The sequence below is a fragment of the Hordeum vulgare genome, chromosome 2H (assembly GCF_904849725.1).
Source record: "Hordeum vulgare subsp. vulgare chromosome 2H, MorexV3_pseudomolecules_assembly, whole genome shotgun sequence".
Lineage (NCBI taxonomy): Eukaryota > Viridiplantae > Streptophyta > Magnoliopsida > Poales > Poaceae > Hordeum > Hordeum vulgare.
In genome coordinates this window covers 531,020,467-531,040,895 of record NC_058519.1, presented here as the reverse complement: position 1 = coordinate 531,040,895, position 20,429 = coordinate 531,020,467, and the positions used below count along the sequence as shown (strand labels likewise).

Below are 20,429 nucleotides of genomic sequence, written 5' to 3'. Positions count from 1 at the left end.
CAGTATAACTTTATGTGTTAAATTTAAGATATCTTGTGGATACAACCAAACATCATGTAGTCGCATGATTTGAGCCAATGCAGGACACCAAACGCAATGCCAAAATTACTTCCCCTGATGCAAGAGGCCCATAAACGGGTGACTAAACAATATGCAGATGTTTATACACTTAAACAAACTCCACCGTGTCAGGTTGCAGTGGGAAGATAACTAAACACATCCTTAGAGTTTACGATGGGCATAAAACCCGAAACCCGAAGACCGAAACCAAAAAACGTGAAAATCGAACCCATATAACCCGAACCCGAAAAACTCAATCACTATATCGTATATCAATTTTAGAAACTCGAATTTAATTCAAATAAAATGAGTAAAAGGTCACGGTACCCAAATTACCCAAATAGCCCGAATTGTTTGGCAACCGAGTAAAATGCTCCACGTATAAAGAAGACCCGACCCAAAACTGTCATCACTACTCGCTTCCCCGCAAAACCTTGATTGAGTCACCAGCCGCTAGGCCACTCGGTCGTGGTGTCATGTTTGACAACCTCCCTCGAGCCTCGATAGCATTTACAAGTGCAGTATCGTGCCAATCCATCCGGCGAGCAACCTCGTGTGATGTGAAGAGTAAAGCTCTTATTCGGGTAATTCGGGAAAACCAAAAGCCGGATTTTCTAGTACCGAATTGTCGGATTCTTATATTTTTAACTATATTTTAGATTTCGTTTTTCATAACCCAAATTTTTAAAAATCCAAATTATTTGACCCAATTTATTCGGGTAGCCCGAATGCCCAGCTAATTAGAGTTTTACTTTTCCTATCCCACAAAAGAGAAAAGGAGTTGTACTTTTCCTCTCTGGTCCTTTTGGTAGAGATTCTCATCCTTATCTTCGTTCCCATCAACCCAAAGTTATTATATACGGAGTATACATGTTCACGACCCCGTGAAGCTTTAATAGGATTGACCTGAAACTACGAAGCCAAGCCATGAATGTGTGAACAATGCGGTCGGAGTCGTGGACCGCACTGAACCACGAATTCGCACCGTTCATTTCGCACGGCGCAAATGGCCACACGCCCACGTCTCACCGGCCCCCGATAACCCCTTCCCTGAAAACAAAATTCAATTCGACTGGCCTCGTCACAAAACCTGTACCTCCAGCCCGATCGATCACCGCGCGCCCGTCCGTCCCCTCCAACAGATTCACTCGATCCTTGAAAAGTCCACCCCCCACGCCACGGGCAACGCCATGTCGTCGAGCACCGGCGCGGCGGGCCCGGACGCCGACGCGCCGGCCGGCGAGGGGCTGGAGCTGGCGCAGTTCGGGGCGGGCTGCTTCTGGAGCGTGGAGCTGGCGTACCAGCGGCTCCCCGGCGTGGCGCGCACGGAGGTGGGCTACTCGCAGGGGGACCTCGACGGGCCGACCTACCGCGACGTCTGCGGCGGCGGCACCGGCCACTCCGAGGTGGTGCGCGTGCACTACGACCCCAAGGATTGCCCCTACGCCGTGCTCCTCGACGTCTTCTGGGCCAAGCACAACCCCACCACGCTTAACAAGCAGGTACGTGATGCGATGGCCCTGCAGCTGCTCTCGCCGTAGGTTGGAGCGCGTAGTGTGCCGGCCACTCCGGCGGCGGGCGTTGGGGCTTTCGGCGCCGATTTCGTCGCCGGTGTTGCAAGGTTCAATGAACCTGGCACGGGTTTTGGGGTTTGACTTGTACAGTACGTATAAAAGTACCCCATTTCAAAATAAGTGACTCAAAAATGACTCAATTTTGTACTCCCTTCGTTTTTAAATATAAGTCTTTTTAGAGATTCCACTAGAAAACTACATACGAATGTATATATTGTTCCGTATGTAATTCATTAGTGAAATCTCTTAAAAGACTTTTTTTTTTTGGTGAGAAAACGCAAAAGCCTTGCGTTTCTTTGCATTGAAAAGGGGGATAGTACAGCCTCCGAAGAGGAAGTTACAGCACGGTTACATGTAGGTCTAGTGGACATCCCAGGTTGGGGGCAAAGCTACCCTAAGCCCTTTGTCCCCAGCCCGAGCCCACCACCTAATCTCATCTTGAATCCTATCTAAGAGCTCGCTCAGCGACGGAGGTATGTGATCGAACACACACGCGTTCCTATGCTTCCATATCATCCAGGGGACCAGCAGCGCGACAGAACGCAGTGTCTTGCGGAGCGGTGCGGGGGTGGCGTTTCGCGCCCTACTCCACCAGTCCTGGATGGAAGCGTCGTGCATCGGCAGAGGGGCCAGGAGGTGCAGGAGATCAGCAGGTGCCGGATAGTCTCGGGCTCCTGGTCGCATAGGAGGCAGCGAGTGTGGTGAGGGAGCCCTCGGCGCGCAAGCCTAGCTGCGGTCCAACAGCGGTCCAGATCCGCAAGCCAGTGGAAGAACTTGACTTTCGGGGGAGCCCAACCTTTCCAAATGAGCTGCCAAGAGTGGCATGTTAATGATCCATGGAAGGTTGCCCTGTAGCAAGACCTCGCCGAGTAGATGCCGTTGGCCGTCCACTTCCAGATGAGCTTGTCCGGCTCCGAGGACAGATTGATCCAAGCGACGAGCTGCCATGTCCTCAAGTATTGGCCTATCTCCTGCAGGCCCACCACACCTCTGATGTCACGGGCCCAGGCATTGCCGGCGATGCCTTCCGCCACCGTCCTCACTTTTCTTCTGTTCTTGGGGATGCATAGGTATAGGAGTGGCGCAAGCTCGCGAATTGACTGCCCATGCAGCCATCGGTCCTCCCAGAACAGTGCGGTGAGGCCATCACCTACTAGCATGAGGGTGGATGCATGGAATAGGCCGCGCTCCTCAGGGGAGAACTGTAAGTCAAGGCCTTGCCATGCACGGTCGGCATCCGTCCTCGATAGCCAGAGCCAGCGGAGCCTGAGCGCTAGCCCCGTGCGCTCCAGGTCTCGAATGCCCAGCCTACCGTAGGCGAGCGGCCGACAGACAGTGCGCCAGTTGACGTGACAGTGCCCTCCCTTTGGAGCCTCACGACCCGCCCAGAGGAAGCCGCGCTGAATCTTCTCAAGCTGTTTCAGGGTCTTCTTCGGGGGCGAGAGAGCCAGCATCTGGTGAATCGGAATCGCGCTGAGAACAGATTTGACCAATGCCAGCCGTCCTGCCTTGTTCATGAGCCATGCCTTCCAGGACGGGAGGCGGCCTGCGACGGCGTCTACCAGTGGCTGCATCTGTGCCGCTGAGGGCCGGCGAGAAGAGAGCGGGATGCCCAGGTACATGATGGGCAGCGCCGCGGGCTGGCAGCCCAGCGCCTCCAGCAGGGCGTCGGCGTCCTCACCCCCATGCAGGGTCGTGGCCGAGCTTTTGCCGTAGTTCACCCGCAGGCCAGATGCGGTCTTGAAGATGCCCAAGATGCTCTTCACGGCAATAACCTCCTCCATCTCGGCGTGGCAAAACATCATCACGTCGTCGGCATATAGAGAAATTGCCGGAATGTTGCGACGGGGGTGCAGGCGCCTGAGGATGCCGGTGTGGAGCGCCCTGTGCATGAGGCGGGCCAGCGCATCGGCCGCCAGGACAAAGAGCAGCGGCGATGTGGAGTCGCCCTGGCGCAGCCCGCGCCTGTGCCAGATCGGTGGGCCGGGTACTCCATTGAGCATAACTCGCGTGCTGGCCGAAGAGAGTAGGATGGACAGCCATTCCCTGATCCTGTCACCGAAGCCATATTGGCGCAGGACCTCGAAGAGGAACGGCCAGGATATGGAGTCAAAAGCCCGTGTGAGGTCGAGCTTGAGCATGATGCACGGCGCGCCCAGGTGCTGGAGCATCCGCAGAGACTGCCTGACGAGCACGAAGTTGTCGTGGAGCGTGCGACCGGCGATGAAGGCGTTCTGGTTGCGGCTCACCAAGCTATCGAGCTTGGGGGCGATGCGCAACGACAGAACCTTGGCGAATATCTTGGCGACTATGTGGATCAGGCAAATGGGCCGATAGTCTCCCAGCTTGTGTGCATCCGCTCGCTTGGGCAGCAGGGTGAGCAGGGCTTGGTTGAGCTTACCAAACCCTCTTCCTCGGAGCGCATACAACTGCTCGAAGGCGTCCAGGATGTCTTGCCTGATGATGCACCAGCAAGCGCGCAGGAATTCGGCGGTAAACCCGTCCGGCCCCGGTGCCTTGTGGGGCGGCATGCGGCACACCGCAGCCCAGATCTCCTCGGAAGTGAAAGGCTCGTCCAGGTTGCCCAGCTGGCCGGGCGTGATGAGCTGCGCCAGGTCAAGCGTGTGCTCTCGGTCCACCGCAGTGCCCAGGAGTCCGTCAAAGTGCTCAAATGCGGCCTGGGCCATCTCCTCGTGATCAGTCCGAACCTGTCCATCAACTAGGAGGCTATGCACGCGGTTCTTCTGGCGGCGGTAGGTGCACTGCCGGTGGAAGAAGCTCGTGTTAGCATCGCCCTCCGCGAGGGAGGTAATACGAGCGCGCTGCCGCGCGATGGTGCGCTCCAGGGAGGCAAGCCCGAGGTATGACTGCTTGAGCTGCCTGCGCAACCAATCCTCTGATGGGGTGAGCGGGCGAGTCTCCATCGCGAGGTCGAAGTGGGCAATCAGCTCGCGGGAGATGGCCAGCTTGTCCCGGATACTGCCCGTGGAGCGGGCGCTCCAGCTCGTAAGGGCGCGGGCAGTGGCCTGCAGGCGCCGGACCAGCCGCTGGAAGGGGTCGGGGTCATGTACCGAGCTCCAGGCTGTGGCGACGGTGTCGTGGAATCCGTCGAGGCGTAGCCAGAAATCCTCGAAGCGGAAGCGCCTATGGGCCACGGGCATAGGAGAGCAGTCCAAGAGCAGCGGGCAGTGATCGGACACGACGGATGCGAGGCAACGGAGGTGGCACTCTCCATGGCAGTCCTCCCACTCCGAGGTGCATAGTACCCGGTCAAGGTGCACGAGCGTCGGCGGCGATTGCTCGTTGGACCAAGTAAAGCGGCGCCCGTTGAGGTAGACTTCCTTCAAGGCAAGGTCGTTGATAGCGCGCCGGAATCTGCCCATCATGCGGCGATTCAGGTTACCCGAACTCTTGTCAGCATCCCGGTATATGAGGTTGAAATCACCACATAGCATCCATGGGCCCTGGCAAGCGGCGCGAATGTCCCGCAACTCTTGCAGAAACAGCCGCTTCTCGGGGTCGCCTTGAGGGCCATACACCGTGGTAAGCCACCACGGGGCTCCTGCAGGCGCGCGCACCTTGACCGTGATCGCGTTTTGGGTAAATAGGGGATCGGAAATGGTGACGGCCCTAGTTTTCCAAGCGATGAGGATGCCGCCGCGGGTGCCGTCAGCCGGGAGATAGGTAGAGCCATCGAACTCTGACCCGAGGGTGTCCAACACAGTCGACGAGCAAATCAACTCCATTTTCGTTTCCTGGAGACATACAATGGATGCCCGAGTAGAACAAAGCAGAGAGCGAATCGCGCAGCGCCTGGCGCGTGAGTTTAATCCCCTAACATTCCAGACCACAATCTGAGGACCTCAATACATGGAAGAGAGATCGACAACAGACGCCGCCAGCCTAGCGCGCACGGACCATGACATCACCCGCCGGCGTAGCCAGGTCAGCGGGGATAGCTCGGTCGACCAAGGCGGCCATGGCCTGCAGCACTGGAAGCCCCAACGGAATGGCAAACATCTCGTCATAGGCCTTCATCTCTGTGGCTGTAATCTGCTGGTTCACCCCCACTATGCCGAGGGTGCGCATAATCTGCACCACCGCGCGCCGATCTGATGCGCAGGGAGCCGAGGCTTTGTCGGCGGCTGCGGAACGTCCCCTCCTGGGACTGAAGTTGAGGGCGGGGCGCTGCCGCTTCCCGGGAGAGGGCAGAACGGCGTCGAGCTGTTTGGTGGCCGCGGAGAGGAAGGCACCCAGCGTCCAGGGCTGGCTGGGGGCGCGGCAGTTGCGCCGTCGCTGCAGGGTGATCGGCGGCGAGGCGAAGCGACCAGGGGCCAGAGCACGAGTGCTAGAGCTAGCAGCGCGGGGGGAGGAGTCCTGCCTGGGCGCGGGTCGCAGCAGTATCGAGAGGTGCCCTGGGCAGGGGGAGGAGCCCGGTGTCACGCGCGGCAGGGCCGACGGCTCCGTGGGCGTCGCGGGCCCAGACGCCCCGGCAGGCGCGGCAGTTAGCGCGGGTGTCTCAACCGGCGCGGCCCCAGGGGCAGCGTTATCCCAGGTCCTGGGCCCATTGGCAGCAACGGCCAGCCCGGCCAGGTCAGCTACCGCAGGTGCCGAGGCAGGGGCAGCAGCACCAATCTCCGCGGGCCCCGGGGTGACAGCTGGGGCCGGTGGGGACGGGGAGGTCAAGGCCGAATTGGCGGGAGCGTGCAGATCGCGTCCCGCCTCCCCGACGTGAGTGCGTGCCTGGGCCTGCTGCGGCTGTGCAGGGAGGGGCTGCGGCGGTGCGGGGGGGGGGGGGGCAGAGGAGATCCTCGCCCCCTTCGGCCCAGACAGAGCTGCAGGGGGGACAGGGAGGGTCATCCCGTCTGGATGCTTTGCAGGAGCCGGACGTGGCTGGCAGCGATCCCGACGGGGTGTGGGATCGGGCGCAGAGGTGGCGGGCCCGGGCGAAGCATCCTCGGTCAAGGGCGTGTTAGAATCGGCGGCCCCCTCCGGTCCTCGTCCAGCGAATGGGGGCGTGCCACCCGTCCCACTGCCAGCCGTCGCGCCGTCATCAGCGGGGGGGGGGGGGGGGGGGAGTTGGCAGCTAGCGATGGGGCCACTGGCAAAGTGGCTTTGGGCGTCACTGCGGGCCCCTGACGCCTTCTTTCCCTGGCGCCCTGACGCGGGCGTGCAGGCCCCTGCTGACCGGGCCAGGCGAGCATCCCCTGTCGCGTGGGGCGGCGCCCCTGTCGCGGTGCGGCCGAGGACGGCCAGGGCGCAACCGTACAGGCACCGCCGGAGCGGCCAGAGCCGCCGTGGGCATGCTGCACCAGAGCGTCCACTGCCATGCCATCCGCCCGGCCGGCCTGCGCCCCGTCCGTTCGACGACGTTTGCGGCCCCGCCGGCGCGCGCGTCCATTGCCAGGGCCCTGCCCCCTGCTCGGCCCAGGGCCATGCCTGCCAGTAGCATCGTTAGCTTCGCCACCATTGTCGGAGGAGTGGGCAGCGGCTGGAGCGGGTCGGATCAACTCGGCCTTGGTGAGGGCGATGGCCACCGGGAACGTGAGCGTTCTGACGGCCGACGCCTCCGAGGGCACGCGGCCGGGCAGCTGCTCGACGATTTCCAGGACGGCGGCGCGCCGGATGGCAGCCGGGTTGTGCGCGCGCCCTGAGACGCGGAAGACCGCCATGTCGTCGCGGGAACGAGTGCGGGGGTGTAGCCTCTCGATCCAGCAACAGTCTCCCAGCAGGTGCTCGGCAGTGGAGAGCAACCAGGCGTGAGCGGGGATGCCGCAGAGCTCCAGCTCGACGCGGTACTCGAGCTCGCCGGCGCCGGCGTGGGCGAGCTTGCACCAGGGCCGGAGCGACAGCGAGAAGCGGCCGGAGCTGATGAGGTGCTCGCCACGGAGCCGCCGCATGATAGCCAGGGAGGAGAAGATGATCAGGAAGTCTTCGGGATGGTGCTGGTGAACCGTGAAGTCTCCTTCCTCGAGCTCGAGGGAGCCGAGGAGCAGGGCGGCGACCTCGTCAATGGACACGGAGGGGCGAGTGCCCGTGACCGAAGCCACCATCGCGCGTGCTAGAACCAGCTCGGCCTCGTCCATCTCCTCGGTCTGCGCCATGAACACGCGGGGGGCGCGTCCACGGCCAGCAGGGCGGGAGGTGGGGAGGGGACTGGAGCCAGCAAGACGGGAGCGGGGCGCGCCGCTGGGGGAGGGGCAGCGCGAGGAAGCCGGGTCTGCAGGACCGGGGCGTTGCACGGGGGTCGCTGGGTTGCGGCCGCGGGCCGCCTACCATCGCAGTCCCGAGAGGAGTGACCGGAGGCGAGGCAGCGGCGGCAGCGAATGTCGTTGGGGCAATCCCGGACGCAGTGGCGATGATCGAGGCACCGGAAGCAGAGGCCCGCGAGCTCCTCGGGGGAAGGGCTGCGGCGGCGCGAGGTCGAAGCCCTGGCAGGGGCCTCCTGGCGCGGGCGACGGCGGTGCTCCCGTCGGCGAGCCTGCTGGAAACCATCTGCGTCCAGCACCGGCCCGCCCGAGACACGGCGGACTTCCGAGCGGGGGCCAAGGCGAGCTTTGGCGGGAGGACGGGCCGCGGGAGCGACGCAGCCAGGAGCGGCGGCGGTCGACGGCGCGGGAACGGCCGGCGGGGTGCGGGCGACGTCGCTGTACGAGCGCGCCGACGAGCCGCTCTCCGAGCCAGAGCTGCAGTCCCCAAAGGAGACGCGCTCGCCGGGGAGGGACGTCCGGCGGTCGACAGGGTCAGCCAGCACCAGAGCCATGGCGCGAGGGCGAGGGGGAGGGCGGGGAGGGTGCTGCCGGCGGGGTAGTCCGGGCGGCGCGGCGCGGTGGCTAGGCGAGCGGAGCGCGGAGGGAGAGGGGAGCGGAGCGGAGGGCCATTCTTCCCCTAAACTTCAGGGTTTTCTGGTAAACTTGGTACCACCTTTCTCTTAAAAGACTTATATTTAGGAACGGAGGGAGTATTAAAATTAGTACTCCCTCCGTCCGGAAATACTTGTCTTAGAAATGCATGTATCTAGATTTATATTAGTTATAGATGCATCCATTTTATTCATTTCTTGGACAAGTATTTCCGGACGGAGGGGTACAAAACTGAATCATTTTTGAGTCATTTATTTTGAGACGGAGGAAGTATAAAAGTGTTTAAATTATTAAAATAGTGATCTAGACATTTTTATACTCCCTTGATCTCAAAATTCTTGTCTTAGGTTTGTCTAAAAATGAATGTATTCAAATACTAAAACATGACTAGATACATTTATATATAGACAAATGTAAGACAAGAATTTTAGGACGAAGGGAGTATTAGTTTACGGAGGGAGTAGAGTACTACACGAAATACAGAGGAACGCATATTCTCTCTTCTTCGGAACGAAATACTTTTATTTAAAATAAAGTACTACGATTTCAATCTCAAGGGGGATTCTTGTGGAGTACAATGGATCATTGTATTGCCTCGGTGGATAGGAAAATGGGATCGATCCATAGTCCTCTGAGATTTCCAATGCATTGTCCACATTACTGCCTCCTTTCATAAACTGTACACACGATACACACAAATTCTGAGGTTCCCTCAAGTTGGTGATATGAGATAGCTACAGAATTTTTGCAATTTTTTAAGAAAAGGGGTCACCCCCTGTCCCATTTATTAAGAACGAGGCACCACCAGCCACACCTAACTGTTTCCAGCGCTCGGGTTACAACCTAAGTAGCTGAAGCAGATAACTGCAGGATCCAACAAATATCAAGGAGATAAACTACGACATCGAGCTAGAGAGGGTTTAAGGAGCAACACACCAATCTATCCTATTACAAGGCTCATCAGGCCATCAGCCGGAGTGTGCGCTCAGACAGAAACCTTGGTGTCCCCCCTCGACGGCTCTTGTTCTTCTTCTTCACCAAGCGATCCTTAGAAGCTCCCCTCTTTTTCGGTCCAGGAGCTGAAGACCCTTCTTCGACGATCCATTGATGAAGATGAAGACTTATTTTTTGCAGAACGGTCCGGATATCCTTCCGCACTACCCCCTGAAAGTACAGATCATTGCGAGAAGTCAGTAAGCTCCATATGGTACCAACCCCAACAATACCAATAACACCTTCTTTATTATTTCCATTCCACAAAGTGGACATAGCAGAAAGATTAATATCCGCAGCAAAACCAAAAATAACAGCAATATCTATCCATATATTTCTAGCAACAATGCAATCACAGAATAAATGATGTACAGATTCCTGCTCGTCACAAAACAGACAAGAAATACCATCCAGATGCTGCTTCTTAACGAGATTGTCTCTGGTTAAGATCTTATTGTGAATGGCTAGCCACACAAAAACTAAATACCTATGAGGAACTTTAATTTTCCAAAATTTGCCCCATCCTGGAGTACAAACGCCCCCCCCCCCCCCCCACCCCCCAAGTTAATCTGTTTATAAAAAGATTTGGTGGAGTAAACACCAGAAGCTTCCAACATCCATACAGGCTCATCATTACCCACAACAGGAATGAGGTTAACGATGGCCGTTTGCAAATCATTCCACATTTGCATAATCTCAGGTTCTACACACCTTCTAAAGGCCAATTTCAAAGTATGTCTATCACACACCTGTCTAACAGTGCAATTCTGCTGCTGGCAGAGATCAAACAAAACCCAAAATTTCAATTCTCCCACCCAAATGTCATGCCAGAATTACCATCCCCCAGATTCCATCTGTAGAAAGGCCTAACCCCAGCCAAACCCAAAGTAAAACCTTTCCAGAAAGGGGGCCCCACACCCTCCTTGCTCCACAGTAAATTAGGTTTCCCGGTTTGGTATTTATAATCTGCTAAGGACACCCAATTTTTGTCCCTACTAGAGAAATATCTCCTAGCCCAGGAAGCAAGCAGGGACATATTCACTTCTCTCAGATTAGGGATATTCAAACCCCTAAAGTCTTTTTTCTGAGAAACAAGGCCCCAGTTGGCCAGGTGATATTTATGGTTATCTCCAAAGTTACCCCACAGGAAATGTGTCATCTGAGATGTGATAACCTTAATAGCCCATTTAGGAAACTTAATGATAGACATCAAATAGATAGGAATGCTGGGAATGCATGCAGGCAGAAGCACAAGCTTAGCCTCATAACTAAGTAACCTCCCCCTCCAACCACAAATACTTTTAATAATCTTATTATCAATAATAGGCTGAATGTCCTCTCTACGCAATTTAGTACTCCCTCCGTCCCAAAATAAGTGTCTTAAGCTTAGTACAACTTTGTACTAGAGCTAGTACAAAGCCGTGACACTTATTTTGGGACGGAGGAAGTACAGTATAATGCAAAGGAACACCCAACTACTTCAAAGTAAGACAGCTTTGCTTGCAACAAGATAACCATAAATTTTGGGTAACATTGATCTGGAATACACACTATGGGGAAGCAATACCCCACGCACAAGATCGTTGTGGCTCCTTCTGGTGGAAAGAACTGACCAAACTTATGCCGGTGTTCCGAGGGATAACTAGAGTCAGTGTCAACAATGGCCTCTCGACGCTCTTTTGGAAAGACAACTGGAACAATGCCGTATATGCAGAAAAATTCCCTCAGGCTTTCTCCTTTGCTAGCACTGAAGATGTCTCGGTTCAGACCTTCCTGGGGACTAGCTCGCTCCAAGAAGCCTTCTCGCTGCCCCTGTCTGAACAAGCGTATGATGAACTCAGGATGATACAACAAGAAATCAGAGAAGTACAGCTAAACCCTAGGGGAGATGACTGGGTGTGTTCTTGGGGGGCTAGCACCTTTGAGACGGCAGCATATCGACGTTTCTGTTTCCAAGAGACTACGGTGCATCCAGCGTTCCGATGGCTATGGAAAACCAAATGTGTACCGAAGATCAAGGTATTTGGATGGTTTTTGCTGATGGACAGGCTCAACACGAGGAATATGCTCAAACGGCGACATTACAACATAGGGGCTACTCTGGACTGCATGCTCTACGATCGTCACGTGGAGGAAACGCTGGAACACCTCTTCTTTGAATGCAGCTTTAGCCAACGCTGTTGGAATATGCTCAACATCACATGGTCAGAACGACAACATAGACTGGAGAAGCTACAGCACCAGAGAGCAGCGCACCCCAGGGACATGTTCATGGATGTTTTTCTGGTGGCAGCCTGGAGCATATGGAAGGAAAGAAATAATAAGTGCTTTGAACAAATAATCCCATCTCTTGGGGCTTGGTGGCGTCGGTTTGTAAAAGGCTTCTCCAATCTTAGACACCGTGTGCCTACTAGCAAGGTGCACAACATAGATAACATTGTAGCCACCCTAGCTGAAACCACATAATATGTAACTCCACCCTGCCCCACTTCCCCCCCTCCCCATCTTGTACATGTGTAACTCTTGGCTTGATATATACACGCAGTTGGATTTTATCCTACTGTCTTACACTCAAAAAAAAAACAGAAAATCTGTGCTAAATTTTTTGAAATCTCATCTTTAACATTCAGAGTAATCAGATCACACTTATTAAAGTTAATCTCATACCAGAAAGCCTATCAAAACGGGAAAGTAACCATTTAACGTTTCTAGCATTTTCTACACTAGGATCCTAAAACAACAATGTATCATCAGCATACTGCAAGCTGATAATACCACCTGGGATAACAGCTGGATGAACCCCAGCAATCACCCCCTCCTTAGTTGCCTTAATTAACATTTTGGAAAAAAACATCAGCTACTGGTTTGAAAAGAATGGGAGACATGGGATCTCCCTGTGACACGAAAAGAGCAGTGCTGAATAGTGCTCACCACGCAAGTAATCCACTTATTACCAAAGCCCCTAGAAGAGAGCATTTCCACAAGGAAATCCCAGTTAACTCTATCATATGCTTTTTCATAATCCAATTTAAGTATAACACCAGGTTTTTTTGATTGGTAGAGCTCATGAATAGTTTCATGAGCAGTCACCACACTCTCTAAAATGTAGCTCCCCTTGACAAAAGCAGATTGGCAAGAGGAAAGCAATCTAGCACTAATAGGGGAAACCCTATTAGTCATATAGCCTTACTAAAGATTTTTATAGAAACATTACCTAAACTGATAGGTCTAAATTGTTTCATAGTCTTAGCATCAGATTCTTTAGGGATCAAGGTAACAATGGCATAATTAAGTTTAGAAGTATCCAGCACATCTCTCTCAAAATCCCTAACTAAAGCCATGAAATCATGTTTAATAACATGCCAGAAGGTTTGATAGAAAAGGAAAGAAAGACCATCAGGGCCAGGGGCACCACAAGAATAAGATTCCATAATGGCATTCTTAATTTCCTCCTCTGAAAAAGGTTTTTCCAGGGCCTCAACTTCAGCAGAAGTGAGGTTTTCCTGATCAGACCAGAAGGCGGGGTCCAAACGGATGTTATCTTTTTGGCCAAAACCAAAAGGTTTTTGGTAAGATCCAGTAGCAACTTGTAGCATATCAGTATCTGTGGTCACAGAACCAAGCTACAGAAATCTTCAGTGTCTTCAAGTCAAGCACATCATCGAAATGTATGCAGGTAGCGCGATCGCGACATACTATCACACAAGTAAGGTGTTGTCACTTATCACTAGACTCGGCACCGCGGCGTCCTCCCCGTTTGCTATGGTTTTAAATACATGTTAGCAGCATCTCACCAGCATTTGGCCTCCGCGCATCGTTTTACAAACTGATTTCTCCTTGAATTGCACGTCAGGGCAACGACGTCGGGACGCAGTACCGGTCGGGCATCTACTACTACACGGCAGAGCAGGAGCGGCAGGCGCGGGAGTCGCTGGCGGAGAAGCAGCGGGAGTGGAAGGAGAAGATCGTGACGGAGGTCCTCCCGGCCAGGAGGTTCTACCCAGCTGAGGACTACCACCAGCAGTACCTCGAGAAGGGCGGCCAGTCCGCCAAGAAACGCTGCTCCGACCCCATCCGCTGCTACGGCTGAAACCACTACCCCCCGCCCCCGCCCCCGCCCGCCATTGCAGCTAGCTATGCATTGCCGTTAGCTTCATAAAGGACTCCATTTGCCTGACTAATTGTTGGTGTTGCGAACTTGCAATAAATAAACCCACTCGTGCAGCGTGTAAAGGTTAAGTCTGCCACTTTGTTTGCTCGGTGATCTATACTCCACTGGAGTAGCAATATTTTGGTGTTTGCCGTGTACGTACAAGTCTTGCAAGCGGGCATAATCCACTGGCGTTCATGCTTCACTCCTCTGTGTTTGGGCGTTAGAATTTGGGGGCGAATCAGCAATTCAGCGTAAAACCCGTTGGGCCTTTGCAATGCGATGCACTTGACTGTGTTTTTCTTTAACTGGAAATCCTCGTTTCATTGTGGCGTGTGTTACTTCGGTTAAACACTCAGTCAAGTTTAACGGAAAGCTTCTGGAGTCCTTTGCACCTACCAGAGGTCTTCGCCAAGGGATCCTCTTTCATCGTTTCTATTTTTATTTGTGGCTGATGCATTATCTGCCTTAATTAGTGAGGCCACTGCGGTGAATGGTTTACAGGGGTTCAGATTTGCAGAAGGGCACCAGTAATATCACACTTGCTCTTTGCGGATGACTCGCTTTTATTTTTTCGTGCTTCTGAGCAACAAACGAGCATTGTCAAAGGTTTGTTGAACACTTATGCAAAAGCGACGGGTCAATTTATAAACCCGTCAAAGTGTTTCATCCTGTTTTCTGGCAATTGCCCTCAGCTGATCTTAGAGGAAATCTGTAGTATTCTGGATATTTCGAAGGAAGTTTTTGAGCCTAAGTATCTCGGGCTACCTGTTCCAGAAGGAAGAATGCACAAGGGTAGGTTTGAGACTTTGCAGTCAAGTTTGAGAAAAAGATTGGTAGACTGGAGTGCGCAGTATATGTCTTTTGGTAATAAGGAGATTTTGATCAAGTCCGTTGCACAAGCTATACCTGCTTATGTTATGAGTGGATTTCGGTTACCAGTGTCGGTGTGTGATGAGCTGACCCGCCTGATGAGACAATATTGATGGGGTGTTGAAAAGGAAAAAAGGAAAATGGCGTGGCTAAAATGGGACAAGATGATTTTGCCTAAATTAAAAGGAGGTATGGGATTTAGGGATATACGAGATTTTAACCAAGTATTGTTGGCCAAACAGGCGTGGAGATTGATTAATGATCCTAACAGTTTGTGTGCCCGTTTGCTCAAAGCTAAGTACTATCCAAATGGTGACATCTTGGACACTGTGTTTCCTGTAAATTGTTCTGTTGTTTGGAAGGGTGTTATCTTTGGTTTGGAACTTGTGAAAAAAGGAGTTATATGAAGAGTTGAAGATAGCAAATCAATTAGTGCTTGGAGGGACCCCTGGATACCACGGGGTAATGATTTCACGCCAGTGACACCAAAGAGAAATTGCAGATTGAATAGGGTGTCAGATGTTCTAAATGACAATGGTTCATGGCACATGCAACGACTACAGGAGTATTTCTGGCCGATGGACGCACAACATATACTACAAATTGGTACTTCTCTCCAGAACCTGCAAGACTTCATTGCCTGGGCACAGGAGAAAACTGGTTGTTTTACTGTAAAAAGTGCGTACAAGTTAGCAATGGTCGAGCATGACGACTGTGTAGCCGCCGCTGCGTCCAGCTCTCAGCCCGGCGGGGAACGATCGCTATGGAACTGTATTTGGCGAGCGAAGGTGCCGTTGAAGATGCGTCTGTCCGCATGGAAGGTAGCGGCAATGCAAGTCTTAGGCCAACTCCACCGCACGATCCCAAACGGACGTTCGATTTGATCGGATTTTGTCTGTTTGGGACGACAATGGGTTCGCTCATGTCCGTTTCTGTCCGTTGGGTCGTGCGTGCGTCCACCGCGCGGCCGCATCCCAAATCATGTCCGTGTTGGACTTGATTAAAAAAATAAAAAAACTTAACTAAAAAGTAAATAAACACAGTTAGAAAAACTTAAAACATAATATTAACATAAAAACGGCTCAGTTTTCACGGCCACAAGACGGCCCAGTTTGACATAATTAACAATAAAAAAAGCTCGCCGATGTGGTGGCCGTCGCCGCCTTCACTGGCCGCCGGTGTCGTCGTCGTCGCCGTCGCTGACGAGGTCGACGTAGGACGGCGGTCCAGAGGTGGGCCGGCGGTCCGTGCTGCGCGGGGGCAGGCTGGAAGCTGGCAGGTGCCTGCAGCACCTCCTCCCGTGGCGAGGCGTCCCGCTCTGGTGACCGCGGCGGCGTGGAGCACCAGTTCACGCCCCCACTACCTGCGCCATCTCCGGCGCCGTGCACGACCAGCTCCACTGCTGGTCCATCAGATCAGGAGGGAACGCGGCCACCTGGGCATCCTCCAGCACTTCCTCCTCCTTCACCATCTCGGGGATGGCGATGTCACCGGCCGCAGAGAGGGTCATCGCGTCCTCTAGGCCCAGCCATTGGCGTTCATCATGCGTCATCATGGAGTCTTCCATGACACGCTGCATGAGCCGAGCTTCCTCCTGCGCTGTCATGCGAGGAGGTGGAGGTGGTGACGGAGACGGGAAGGCGACGGCGTGGGCGTGAGGCCGCGCACCCGTGTACGCCCGCGCACCTCCCGTGGTCACCGCGGCCCCAAAACCGTGCCGACGAAGTAGGAGGCGCGCCGCACGTCGTGCTCGTCCCTGAGCCACGTGTCCCAGAGGGTGGAGTCGGCGGCGTACCTGTCGTCGTAGTACATGTCGTCGGGGAGGAGGCGACGGCGGCGCTCGATCTCGTCGCAGCGCGCACGGCCACTCGTCGGCACCGGCGGGATCGGGACCCGGTCGACGGAGAGGTGCTAGGCGTTGGGGAGGTGGACGTCGCTCCACGGGACCGGCGTCCTCGTCTCCCAGTAGCGCCGGCATACCTTAGCGCTGAGGTACTGCCGGTCGCGCTGGCCGGCAGGCCTAGGGCCAATGGTGAAGGGTGTTGCGGCGGAGGCACGACGCGGTGGCGATGCGGCCTCCTTCTTCACGGAGCTGCGGCGGCGTCCAGACGAGGAGCCAGCCTCGCGGTTGTGCTTCCCCTTGCAGCCGTAGTTCCACAGCCCCATGGCTGGGAGGTGGGCGGCCGGCGAGTTCGAGGAGGCTAGGGTTTGGTTGTCGGGTTTTGAGGAGGCCGCGGGGTGGCGATGGGAATTGTGGACGACGACCGGTCCACGGCTTCCCCATTTAAGAAGGACCGCGACCGTTCCCTGGGCGGATGACAGGCGGGCCCGGCCGTTCGTGCGCATTGATGTGGGCGGGTGGGAGGTATGTGGCCGTCTGCCACGCGGTCCCGACGCGGACGAGCGCGCGTCCATTTGATGTCCGCCGCGACCCAAACCCCGCGCAAGTTTACGCTCAAAATGGATCGTCCCGGACACAAAACGGACAAGATGGGTTCGGACCGTCTCGCGCTGGGCCGATCGGTTTGTCTCTTTTACCCCAAACGAACGAGGCCGAACAGGATGGGATCGTGCGGTAAAGCTGGCCTTACCGCCACCTAAGTACACGTGATACATGCATGCTTTGTGGTGTGGAAAAGGAAGGGACTTTTCATGCGTTAGTACCGTGTGGTCATGCCAAGATTTTATGCGACGCGATGAGGTCCATCTAGCCACTTCCTTCCAATGAGCAGCTCATAAACAATAGCCCAAAATGGCTATTACTCCCTCAGATCCTAAATATAAAATCTTTTAGAGATTTTATTATGAACCACATATGAATGTATATAGACATATTTTAGAATGTAGATTCATTCATTTTGCTTTGTATGTACTCCCTCCGTTCCTAAATATAAGTCTTTTAAGCGATTTTACTAACGGTCTACATACGGAGCAAAATGATTGAATCTATATTCCAAAATATGTCTATATACATCCGTATGTAGTCCACTAGTGAAATCTCTACAAAGACTTATATTTAGGAACGGAGGGAGTAGTCCATAGTAAAATTTCTAAAAGATCTTATATTTAGAAACAGAGCGAGTACTTGTTTTGGCAAACTGCTTTGAACAGGTGCCTGACATGGTTGTCATTTTAATCTGGCATATTTGGCGATGGAGAACTGATATGGTGCATGGAAAAATTGTACCATCGGTGGACACTAGTGTTGACTTCCTGGACAGCTATTTAAGATCATTATCACATGCTAGAAATTTCAGTACTGAAGAGATTATAAAAGGAAAGATGCCTCTGCAATTTATTCAGCCGAAGCACACTGCACAGGAGGTGCAGTTCCTGTCCCTTGGCCACGGCCTCCAACTGGATGTGTGGCCTGTTAGACAATTGTATAGGATACGGTTGTAGTTTAAACCCTTTTCTATCTCTTCTCTGATCTCCCTTATCTCATGTAACCTCTTGATAAGATCTTGCCTTGTACTCCAAGATATTGTGATATAAATACATTGCGGCCCGAGACAAAGAGTTCTACGCTTCGTCATATGGTCATCAGAGCCCTTCCTCTCGACGCCTAGCTACCGAGAAGAGAAACCGCTCCATCGATCGTAGAGAGAGTCGACGATGACAGGCCCCGCGCTCCCCACCATTGCATCCACCCAGATTACATCCGCCGCGCCCACATCCTCCTCCAATACCTCGCTCTCTCTCGGTCCACCTCCATCAGAGAAGCTCACCAGGACAAACTTCGTTCTCTGGAAGCCGTCGTGCTACCCCAGATCAAGGGGGCACAGATGGAACACTTCCTCGACGCCGCAAGCCCGGCGCCTCCTGCCACCATCGCCATCACCAAGGATGGGAAGGAAGAGCAGGTCTTCAACTACGCCAGATCAATTTGGTACGCGCAGCAACAGCATGTACAAGGATACCTCATGGGATCTCTCTCTCTCGAGAAGTTCTCGCGCAAGTGGCAATGCTCCAGACGCCAGCCGAGGTATGGACTTCCATCCATGCCATGTTTGCTGCACAAACACAAGCCCAAAAGATCAACACAAGGATGGCCCTCGCCAATCTGCAAAAAGGTAATCTAACCATGGCAGAATACCTTGGAAAGATCAAAACCCTTACAAATGAAGTTGCCTGCGCCGGTGCACCGCTCGGAGATGCCGAGATCATCTCTCACGTCATAGCCGGCCTCAACATCGACTACAACCCCGTGATCTCGGCCTTGGCCGCACGGGTCGAACCGGTCACGGTTCAGGAGCTCTACAGCCAGCTTCTGAGCTTCGACGCCCGGCTCAGTATGCTGCAAGGAACCAATCTACGTCAATCCTCTGTCAACGCCGCCTCCCGCAGACGTGGCCGTGGGCGTGGACAGCAAGGGCGCGGACGCGGAAACGGCGGTGGAGGACGCGCCGGAAACCAGGGCCAGGCTCGCCCTGGTGGTGGTGGTGACCGCGGCGGCGGTGATCGCGGCGGTGGCTCCAACAACGGCTACAACGGCGGCGGCTACAACAACAATCGCCGACCGAGATGCCAGCTTTGCAAGAAGCCGGGCCACGAAGTCATTGACTGCTGGCACCAGTATGATGAGGACTACACGCCTGAAACACGGCAAGCTGCTGCCGCCACAAAGGAACACGGTGGAGCCGATGGTGAGACGGTTTGGTACGCCGACTCCGGCGCCACAGATCATGTCATGAATGAGCTAGAGAAGCTGGCTCTCCGGGAGAGGTACCACGGCAACGACCAGATTCACACCGCAAGTGGTGGAGGTATGGATATTCTTCACATTGGTCAATCCTCTATTAATTCCCCTAGCCTCAAACGTGATCTTGTTCTTAAAGATGTTCTCCATGTTCCACAAGCCGATAAGAATCTAGCTTCCATGTCCCGTTTGACATCCTACAACAATATTTTCTTTGAAACTCATTCTACCTATTTTTTCATTAAGGATCGGGCAACGAGGGAACTCATCCATCGCGGTAGATGCATTGGAGGACTATACCCCATCACATCAAGAGTCTTTAATCGACAGCGTCGTCGCCAAGTTTACTCTGCCACCAAGCCGTCACTAGCCAGATGGCACCAAAGATTAGGGCATCCTTCTTCAAATATAGTTAAGCAAGTAGTCAATAAAGGCAATCTTGCATTGTCAAGTAGTTCCAATACAGAGTCTGTTTGTGAAGCTTGTCAATGTGCCAAGAGTCACCAACTTCCCTATCCCTTGTAAAATAGTGTGTCTCATGCTTCTTTAGAGCTTATTTTCAATGATGTATGGGGTCATGCAAGAGATTCTTTTGGTAGAAAGAAATATTATGTCAGTTTCATCGATGATTATAGCAAGTTCACATGGATCTATTTGCTTAAAAACAAATCTAAAGTTTTTTCTGTCTTTCAAGAATTCCAAACACTTGTTGAGAGACAATTTGACAAAAAGATCCTTGCAGTTCAAAGTGACTGGGGAGGAGAGTATGAGAAACTTAACTCCTTCTTTCGTAGCATTGGGATTATTCACCATGTCTCTTGTCCCCATGCTCATAAAAAAAATGGTTCGGCCGAACGAAAACACCGTCATATTGTTGAAGTTGGCCTATCCCTTCTAGCTCACACATCCATGCCACTTAAATATTGGGATGAGGCCTTTATCACGGCCACATACCTTATAAATCGTTTGCCTAGTCGAGTCATTGGCAACACTACTCCATTGGAACGTTTGTTTCATCAAAAACCAGACTAGAGTTCTCTCAAAATCTTTGGGTGTGCATGTTACCCAAACCTTCGTCCCTATAATCATCATAAACTCGAGTTTCGGTCCACACAATGTGTGTTCCTTGGTTATAGTAATCTCCATAGAGGCTACAAGTGTCTACACATCTCATCCGGTCGTATCTATATTTCCCGTGATGTTATTTTTGATGAAAC

The 20,429-nt window shown here is 53.5% G+C and overlaps 1 protein-coding gene across 1 annotated transcript; it reads left to right on the top strand.

Annotated features, from left to right (window-relative positions):
* The first annotated feature begins 962 nt into the window (after positions 1-962).
* Positions 963-13,845, top strand: LOC123427032 (peptide methionine sulfoxide reductase A2-1). Its single transcript, XM_045110963.1, has 2 exons — positions 963-1,562; positions 13,344-13,845. Exons 1-2 carry the CDS (start codon positions 1,251-1,253, stop codon positions 13,578-13,580), a joined length of 549 nt encoding a protein of 182 aa, XP_044966898.1. The 5' UTR covers positions 963-1,250; the 3' UTR covers positions 13,581-13,845.
* Positions 13,846-20,429: the final 6,584 nt, after the last annotated feature.